Below are 10,166 nucleotides of genomic sequence, written 5' to 3' on the forward strand. Positions count from 1 at the left end.
AATATAAATAGGGTAATATGCAAATGTGGGGGTGGGGTTTAATGTGGGCTTTAAATCCCCCGGGTGGCGTTAAAGAGCCTCATGGCATGAGGAAAAAATGATCTCCTCAGTCTGTCCGTGGAACAAGACTGTGACAGCAGTCTGTCGCTGAAGCTGCTCTTCTGTTTGGAGATGATGCTGTGTAGTGGATGTGATGAATTCTATTTCTCTTCCTTTCTGTCTTTATTTTTTTCCACTCTTTTTCTTTTTCTTACCCTTGGCAGCTCCATGGTGGACAGCGCTCCTTGTATGTGAGCCTCGTGTTATGTCGAATAAATACAAATTTCTTCACCTTGGAGTATATTTCAAAAATACTCGTTTATATTATAGTTCATGTACTTTTAATTTTTCAAATCAATGGTTAAATAATACACACTGTCCCTTTAAAGGCTCAACATGTATGAAAAGTCACAAAAGGGTGTGCACTCTTTGAGATATGGTTGTTCAAACAATGACAAAATGAATCTCTAGCGCCACCAAGAAAAAAACAGTATCCAGATCCAGAACTATTGGGCATTGGCTATTAAAATTGGCAGGCACATGCATGGATGCAGAAAAAAGTTAATGTTTGAAGAGAAAATGTGTATTTATGCCCCCTAGTGGTAAAAAAAACTTCATAATAAACAATATTGGTTCAAATAATAATCCAAAATACATTATACAAACGAACATTTCCTAAATATTCCTGAATCACAAAAGTTGCATTTACTTGACATAACAAGAGCCTCACATAGATGTAGCTGACATGATTGTCCACCATCTTGCTGCTACAGGTACCCAAAAACCTTGCCAATGGTTGAGCAAAAAAATGAGAAGAGAAAATGTGCAGTTCAGACAGTCTCTGTAGTTTGCATTCTTTTTTGTGATTTTTAGCACTCGTTTCAGTTGCACAAAGACATCTAGTGGTCAAATAAGACACACTGTCCCTTTAACTTGATTAGAATCAGATGGGAAAGGACTTGCGAGAAAACCAATTATCTTTTTTGTCATATTTATGAGTGGCTCACAATCCATAATGTCCATAATTGTTAATTGATCAGGCAGCAAATTCATTTTACTCCGTTGCTGCATTTTTCAACAAAATCTAAATGGTCCATTGACTTGAGTTCAAGCTAGCCATGCTAATAAATTTTTCAGTTTTATCAATGTGGATTTCGTTCTCTTAGCCCATTTATGTGAAATTCCAATCACCTTTTTAGGCCAACAAACTGAAATACAGTAATCCCTGCCTATTACGAGGTTCACTTTTCACTGCCTCGCTGATTCACGGTTTTTCTATTATGCATTGTCTTCTGCATTTTGATTGGCTGAACAGTCTCAAAGAAAATGTTTACAGGCACAGTATACGGTACTTTCATTTTTTAAAATTTGTGTAAAGGTTATGTTCTTTGATTTTAATGTGTTTAAGAGTATTTCATTGTATATAATTGTAAACAAATTAAGGTTTCCAGTTTATAGATTCTTCTTGGAAAGTAACCCCCACAATAAAAAAGTACATTTCAACAGTAAAACAAAATTCAACAGATGCATGTTTTTTGTGATTTAAGGCGATGTTCACATTGGCAAAACAAATCTTGAAACCAGACATTTTTTACAGCAAATACGAGTACAGTCGTACGAGGTGCAAGCAGCTGAAAATATAAATACAAAACATCCCATGGCATTTGTGAAACCCAAAAAATATCAACAAAACATAATTCACATTTGAAAATGAAGCCTGGATTTCTTTTCAAACCACATTCCTTCTAATGCAATTATGTTTATAAATTGTGTCAGATTTTGCTGTGCAGAAGCATCCAGGCAGTATTCCTCTCACGTGCTACATAAATAATCCAGTTTTTTCCTGCCCTACCATCTACACTTAGGCTGCAAAAACTACACCTCTATTATACATTTCCAAAAACAAAAGGCTTTACTGTCACCTCCAGTCCCACAAGTTTTGTGTTTGAAAAACATCTAGACCAGGGGTCGGGAACTTATGGAACCTGTGGCTCACGAGCCATATATGGCTCGGTGATAAAATCAGACTCATGCAAGTCTCATCTGTAGTTTTGAATAAGAGCAATGTCAAAATTATTGCGCATATAGCTGACATAGCGTAAATATTCTAGTTGGTACAGTCTAGTATATAAAGAGCATACTCCCTGTAAGGTCTTAACATTTACTTCACGTGTCTTGTCCAAACCCTGACAGTTGGAGCATGTCCAGAAGCCGGAGAAGTTATTGAGCCGAGTATAGTCCACATATTGATTTATTTAACCGAATCAAATAGTTGAACGAATCAGGTCTCTGCCTGTGCCAATTACAATCGTGTGCAGGAGACATGACGGGGGCTTCCGGGTTGCCCACTTTTATGCCACATGGGATGAACTGTCCACGCCCCATGATCAAGCCTCTGGCTGATTGGTAAAATTACATCAACACGGCACGGACCAGTCGTCCTTAGAAGCATTGGGAGAAGGGTGATACGTCATCGCCCTTGCCCCCCCAGGCCAGTTGATTAAGTCATTGTTATCTACACAAACAGAAACCAAAGACACATTCCAAAGGAAATGCAGTTTCGACACCCTTCTAAAGAAATGTATTGAAGGTTGACGTCACACAAAGGACAAGTATTTTTGAGTATAAGTGGAATAAAACAGCGTATAAAATAGTATATAGATAGCTTCATCCCCCACTACAACTTAAAGTCACCGTGTCACACCAACAGACATCGTTCTGGCTGTACGTCACTAAGGAATCCATTATATGAAAGCTAGGTTATAGGAAATTTAGGTTCACTGTTGAGACACTTAATGATGAAAACCCACAGAAGAACTGCAAACAACCAGCCAGGCACACAGAGCAATTTGATTGCGTGAGCAGTAGGGGGTGGGCGGATCTGTGAATTAAAATGCTCGGAAAATTTTGATTTTGTCTGGAGAGATATATGTTATGGCTCTCAAAAAATAATATATTTTTTGTCATCATGGCTCTTTGGCTCAAGGAGGTTCCCGACCCCTGATCTAGACCTTTAGAAATAAAAATACTTTTACACAGGCCACGCTGTAGTACAGAAACACATTGGGGAATATCAAGTCTGAGACTTGAGAGGCAACTGGTGTTATAAAGCACAGCAACAATAATGAATCCTGGATATATGAAAACATAAGACAGTTTTGAGAAGAAACCTTGGTGATGCAAGGATTTGTGCGTTAATTCCTGCAAATCATAAAAATTCAACCAACGTTTTCAGCGAACACCAAACACATTCCAACGTCATTGTGGAAAGTCCTTCACATCTACCGAAAGCTCTTCTGTTGGCCCGCTTGCCTTCAGCGGGCTTCCAGGATGACTCACTATTTCCCTACTCGATGTCTTTTTGCTTTGACTAAACTGCATATAGGTCTTCAAATCGGCGGCGGCTTTGCAAAACTCTTCCTCGTCTGTCCCGGAACGAACAAAGGCGCTACGGGGTGAACAAGGATCCGATCGCAAGGGGAGATGGCGTGGTCTGTTACAAAACTCCGAATCATGCGACGTCGCATCGCGGGACATTTGCACATCAGGGCGTAGGTGGGCTTTATCGTCGAGTGAATCCGAAAATAGGGTGAGTTTCTGGACTGTTTCAGTCGCTTCCTCAGCACTCGAAGGAAGGCTTAATGTAGCGTCTGACCGACTTTGCCATGCTAAAGCCGTAGCGCTATCTGCGTCTTTAACATCCGATGCGGACACGGCGACATTCTTTTTGTAAAATGCTCTCTCCGCGTCTCTTTCAGATCGTGGAGAGGAAACTGTAGAAGCTCTGCTTTCTCTGTATATTATAGGCATCTGCATCCCAATGCTTTCCCTATCTAGAGACCTGCTCCTTCTGTCTAGGGACAAGGGATTGGACAGGGACTGGCTTTGTCGCGGGAGGCTGGCGACGACCCACGTGTTCCTGACCAAACTCTGCTCGTACAGATCCAACATTTGATAGTCGCATTCGGCGAAGGCGTCTTTTTGGAGGTAGCTGTCTTCGAATTCTGGAAAGGGGGACGAAATGTCCTCCTCCAGTTCCATTTGTATCTGTTCGTCGTATTGGCCCTCGTTATGCATGTCCATTATATCGAAGGTGACGATGGTCGGTAAGGCGTCCATGTTCGGCGTGAAATCGGCACTCGTCTCCAAAACGTCCGCGCTGGCGTCGCGCATGTTGCACAGCATTTGTGAGCTTTTCTCAAAGTTTTCAAGTGCTTGGGAGAAACAAACTGTCTGGCTTTCATCGATGCAACTGTTACAATTCGGAGTCTGCAGATTGACGTCTTGGAACAGCAATTCACCCTCTGGAAGTTCTAATCTTCTCAAATCTGGGTCCGATTTTGAATTCAAGTTACAGTTCTTCTGACTGTCCGTTTCTTGCAAAGTTCCCGTATTTCTTACCAAGTTGAAGGTCTTGCGGCTGCTTTGAACTTCAATCGAATCCTTCCTTATATACTGGTCGGGACTTGATACGCGTTTCATCTCTGAGAAAGCAGAATTTGTCACATCCGTTTGCCCACACTCTTTGGGACTCTGTAGTCTCGGTTTGCTTTCGTGGTGGGGACTGACGAGACTCTCGTCAGTCGCAAATAGTTCATAGAGCGCATCCCCGCTGTAACTGTCCCTGGGTAAATTGTTTGTATGTCTTAGCCGGTCTGTTCGTTCCTGTCCTTCATCGTGACCTGGAGTAGTTGAATCATAGTAGCCCTCGTCACTATTAGGAACAGATTCTTGGTGTTCGCTTTGAGGTGTCAACAGATCAGATGTAGTGTTCATTGTTCCAGGTTGCTGTGTGCTGTTACTGTCCACCAGGTCTGTAGGCACCATGTAGGCTGTCAGATCCATGTGGCCCTGGTTGTAAGGGAAGCTCAGTTCCTCAGACTCATTATTTTCCCAGAAATCGTGCAGACATTGTCCGTCTAAATCTTCGGGGGAGGCCATTTCTTCACCGCCGCCCTGATAGGTGAGAAAGCAGGAAGCCCGCTTTCCTCCATTCCGACTCCTTTCTCCAGAAACGGATGTGTCCGTGATGCTATCATCCTCTTGATCTGCGATGATGTCCCCACAACCAGTCAGCGAATCAAAGCTCTTCAGTGAGGCAACCTCACCGTAAATCAGGTTCAATTGATCCGATGAGCCAGCTGGGGTTTCAGACTTGGGCATCATCTTAAGTAACAGACAAGGCTCACTATGTCCTCGACCACTCTCCTTGTATTCACTTGAAACCACCATCGAGTTGACTTTATCTACTTGGCCATCACAGGACTGATTTTGACACCCAACCTCCGGGTCCTCCTGTTCCAAAGTCTTCTCTAACACCACTAATTCACCTTCCATACCATCACGGGGCAGTGAAATTTCACACACAGAACTTTCAAAATCAGGCACATCTGGTTCAGAATCCAGGCACTGTGTGACATTTTGGTCAGGGTAGTCCTGAACAGCAGGCACCTCTGTATGGCAGTGAGAAGAGGACGTTGGAATTGTTCCCGTTTTATCCGAACCATCAATCCTATGGGTTTTGTGATGCTTGAAACTACTAAAAAAACTTTTCAAACCTCGTTTCTGTCTCGTGAGCGACTGGGATTTCTGCTCATTGGAGAGACGACCTTCATTACTATGGCGGCTTTCAGTGCAGTCACTCTGGTTGTAGTATTCAAAATCCCCAGTCGAGGCGGATCCGCCTCTCAGGCTGTCATCGTGACTTATTTGGCTTAGCCCATCGTGGGTTTTGCTTTTAGAGATCCCTTTCTTAGACCACTTGCTCTGATTTTTGCTCCTCCCGCTGAAAAAGCTTGGTAAGAGGCACAAGCTCTTTCGAAATCCAAAGAATGTTAGCGCAGTCCTGAACTTTCCAGATTTCGGACCCTTCACCACTGAAGTGGTTCCTTCTGGAAGGTGCTCTACTGTAATGTCGGATGGGCCACATTTAGAGAGGGATCCAGAAATAGTCTCTAAGTCGCCGGTGTCACTTGGGAGACTGTCCTCGTCAAGAGAAGCCATTGCAAGCTCATTTATTTAATTTATGGTTGTTTGAGCTGATTGTCCACAGCCTGCATTGTGGCTTAATGTTGTCAATTTTTCATCCATCCATCACAGGATCTGCAGTACAAAGACACATAATTTCAATATAACAACAACCCAAAAACAAAGTGGCATTCGGCAAAATATAGCTAGTAGGAAATGTACATCGTACAGACACGTATTTGTTTATCAGTCACTGAAATACGCCATGCCACATATACAGGGTTGGGTAGGGTTACTTTAACTTGATTACTTTCAATTACTTTCGGATGACTCCAATACCAAATTTGCTAATAAAAGACAAAATAAACTAAATATGAATAAAATGATGACTCACAACATGTGGTAAGCTTTCTCTCCTGGCTTTGATCTCTTTGATCTCCAGCAAAACGAACATAAAATGCGACAGAAACAAAATGAAAATAAATCCAAACAGCTTGCCAATATCATTTTTCCCGTGCCATGTATTCCGTTACTCCCCAAGCCTGCACAAAATCGAGTAATTTTATTCATATTTAGTTTATTTTGTCTTTTATTAGCATATTTGGTATTGGAGTAATCCAAAAGTAATTGCAAGTAATCAAGCTAAAGTAACCCTACCCAACCCTGCACATATATTTGTAAAGCTTGAAATCTTGGGATTCAGGACATTTCAGAATATATTCATCAGAGAAACAGTGATCAGTCAAACAAAATACCCCGAAAACTGGAAAGCCGAGGCGACTCACCAGTACGTACCCTGGCCGTCTTTAACTTGTTTGAATGTTCACGAAAATGGCTTGATTACATAAAGGACAATCCATAGAATCCAATCCCCAAAACACACGATAATGCAAACAGATAAATAGAAATCCGCCTAAAAGCATCTCTGCATCGGTGGAAGTTGCTTCTTGTAACCTGTTCGTTTTGCCACATTATTTCCGTTTACAAATAAACTGACTTGTGAAATTATTCCTAATATGGTAGTTAGCTCCCCCCTTTCGATTGACGCATTTCTCGGCCAATCGCAGACTTTTTTACGGTCCACAGCCCGCGTTGGCCTGTTACGAGCCTGCTTGCTAAAACGGATATCGGCTCCAATGGGTCCGAATAACTTCAGCCAATAGTAACCAAATCAACTGATGATTGACACATTGGTTAACCATTCTAAAAAGTAAAGTATCACAAAGGTTTAATCTCAAATGTATATGCAATATGTTAACAACCTTAAGTCAATTTATAATATATGCTATTTCATCATTTAAACTGCATTAAATATCTATTTCCCCGTATGCCCATCCATCTTTCCATTTTATGACGTTTTTTAATGGGTTACAAGTTTTCAATCCGGTAAAATTAGTAATCGAAACATATTGCTTATAAAATGTGTCGTGACACGCCCGCCTAGTGCTTAGCAAGTCCACCTCGAGTTCAGAGATCCAGTATTTTTAAAAGTTCTCCCCATGTCTGAATTTATTTTTCCAGATACAGTACTCTGGTTTTCTGTCATAGTCCCAAACACATGGCAGGAGAATTGAAAAGGTAATTGTGCAAGTAACTTCTTTGTAGTGTACCACGCCTATTACTGATAGAGAGCCATGATAGGCACCAGCTTTAATGACCCTCATAAAAATGTGATGGTTTTGATGATGCATGCATGAACAGATGCAGAAGTTGCATAAAAATTCTGTTTCACTATTTAAACACTTAGTGATTTCTACATATATAAATGGCATGAAAACTAGATTCACTACTAAAGCAGTGATCCGTGCAATACTTTAATCAATCTTCTTGTTTTACGATCGTGTCTGCTTTGAGGAAAACTCCGTCATGATGTAGAAATGCTCCCTGGATTGTAACAGGTACAATCAAAATCACAAGCAATTCCATCCAATTCAATTAAACCTTCTTTAATTGAAATAATCAGCATTTGTGCGGTTGCTTGAAATTCTTGAAAATGCTTGAATATTAATTATGTGTTTTCAAGGTTGGAAATGTGCTTGAATATTGGGAGAAGTGCTTATAAATGCTTAAAATGGATGCCATTTTACTCAGCAGTCTGACTTAATAGGCCACGCAATAAATGAAGAAAAATACAACGAGTCTGCTTAAAACGACGCCAAATCTGCTCTCTCGTTGCTTTGTTTTTCCATTGTATTTCTTCTTCCCTAGTGATTAACGGCAGTTGGCATTAGTTTGTACAGTGTCATCTAGCGTCGCCGTTTAATGGCCACAATCTGCGCGCATTGTAGAGGCAGAATGGTGGATTTTATGTCAATATTTACCAGCCGATTTACAGAAAAATATTGTTTATTGTCGATAGTAAGATCTCAAACGAGCACAAACTATGTACATATGTTGTACAGCATGATAGCGACTTTATTCCTTATGCTCTTTAGTGTGTAAAAGGGAAAAGTGTGAAGCACATTGTAAAGCACTTTGGGAGGTCTTCGTTGACTTGAAAAGCGCTTTATAAATGCAGACCATTTGCAATCCAAGGTAACAATTATCACTGCCACATGTCTAACGAAAAGTGAAACTAAACATCAATTGCTATCACACACCTGCACTTTTAAGCAATGCAACACGTTGTCGTTGCTGCAATTTGTCTAAATCTTTATTTTCAACACAAGAATACTACTGGAAGTGTGAATTTCCCTCCGGGGATGAATAAAGTATTTAACTATCTATCTGGATCTAATTTTGAGTAGGCCTATCCTAATTTGAAGCCACAATATCTATATATAGACTATCATAGGTAATGGCCAATAAATATGTTAAATAACTTACCGGCTGCGGCAAATATATCCTCTCACATACTGCACTCCATTTTCAGGCATCACCAGCTCGACTTGGACAATTTCGCTGGATCGGGAGCTGATGAGAAGCTTGCACCACAAACGGGTTGATTTGTTTTGCAGCGCTAACGCTACCTTTGGCTAGCTAGCTTGCTAACGAGCTAAAATCCGCCTTTAAATCTCAACTTTGGTGGCCATGCAGTGGCTCAAGACAGGAGAAGGCAATCCACTCGATTGCTTAAAACACTGCTTTTTAAATATCGGGTGACTGCGAGATGAATTTACTTTAGCAACGGTGCTGTCCGTGTTGGAAACGCAACAGTAGTGCGTCGCTTTTCCGACGCATTTTGATGACGTAAGACTTTATTTATTTGTACTGTATACGTACAAGCATTCTAAATCATAAGTTCGTTTTTAAATAATGTCGGTGATTTGATTATTCCATTATTATTCAAATGCTGTTTGAATCCCATCGTTCTCAAAATTCACATTTTTAAGAAAAATAGGTCAGTAGCTCAGGAGCGCTTGTCTTGGGATCAAGGGATCCCAGTTCTAATCCCGGTTTGTCCGTGTTACAGGTCGAAGTGTCCTTGGGTAAGACACTGAACCCATAATACTTCCAATAAGCAGGTTAGCGCCTTACATGGCTGCAAGGCCGCTATTGGGAAATGTGGAGCACATTGTAAAGTGCTTTGGGAAGTCATTGACTTGGAAAGCGCTATATAAATGCAGATCATTTCTTTTCAATATAGTAAATAAGAACACCTTATTAATAATATTATCTATATTATTCTAGAGAAAAAAATACAAGAATGAAATACAGCATAATAAGAAAATAATAATTACAATGAGTAAATCATTTGCCATTTTTGCAAGATTTCTTTTGTATTTTTTTAACTTTAATTTGTTGTGAGAAGGAATCCATGTTTTATTTTGCCATTTGCCAGCTCATTTCTGTAGAGCAGAATGACCCTGTATAATGAAAAGCAACGGTGACCAGATGATGAAGGTGCTGTATTTGAGTCAAATCAGGAGGCTTCTCCTGTTACTGGTAACCAGGGAAACAAATTCTGTTTTATGTGGGGGAGAAAACCCCCACCTAAAAAAAACAGCCTGGAGAGGGATGGGCGCCGCCAGGCTGTACTTGCCCAAGACACATTACAGGAAGTGGTGCCCTGATGATCATGGCGGTTAAGGGATGTGTGACCTGTGAGCCTTGATCTATTTTTTTTTTTGCTCAGGGGCACTTAAAGAACTATAAAATCGTTTTTGTGGCAGCAGTCATTGATACAGTTAAAAAAATACGTTATAATAATAAAATTATGT

At 40.7% G+C, this 10,166-nt stretch overlaps 1 protein-coding gene and 1 long non-coding RNA gene across 2 annotated transcripts in view; one reads left to right on the forward strand and one right to left on the reverse strand.

Annotated features, from left to right (window-relative positions):
• LOC148349004 (uncharacterized) overlaps positions 1-10,166 on the forward strand; it is a 42,567-nt gene that overhangs the window by 28,935 nt on the left and 3,466 nt on the right. The gene's annotated exons all lie outside the window — the stretch shown is intronic.
• LOC148349006 (APC membrane recruitment protein 1-like) lies at positions 1,565-9,174 on the reverse strand. The gene is made up of 2 exons (XM_088320744.1): positions 8,833-9,174; positions 1,565-6,141 (listed from the first exon to the last, which is right to left on the reverse strand). The coding sequence occupies exon 2, from the start codon at positions 6,040-6,042 to the stop codon at positions 3,298-3,300; it is 2,745 nt and encodes a 914-aa protein (XP_088176870.1). The 5' UTR covers positions 6,043-6,141; positions 8,833-9,174; the 3' UTR covers positions 1,565-3,297.

The sequence above is a fragment of the Urocampus carinirostris genome, chromosome 17, assembly GCF_059441175.1.
Source record: "Urocampus carinirostris isolate Australia breed hairy pipefish chromosome 17, RoL_Ucar_1.0, whole genome shotgun sequence".
In the NCBI taxonomy this organism is placed as follows: Eukaryota; Metazoa; Chordata; class Actinopteri; order Syngnathiformes; family Syngnathidae; genus Urocampus; species Urocampus carinirostris.

What these genes read in the sequence shown, in the direction of transcription:
- LOC148349006 (XM_088320744.1), bottom strand. Translation starts at nt 6,042, where the DNA reads ATGGCTTCTCTTGACGAGGACAGTCTCCCAAGTGACACCGGCGACTTA.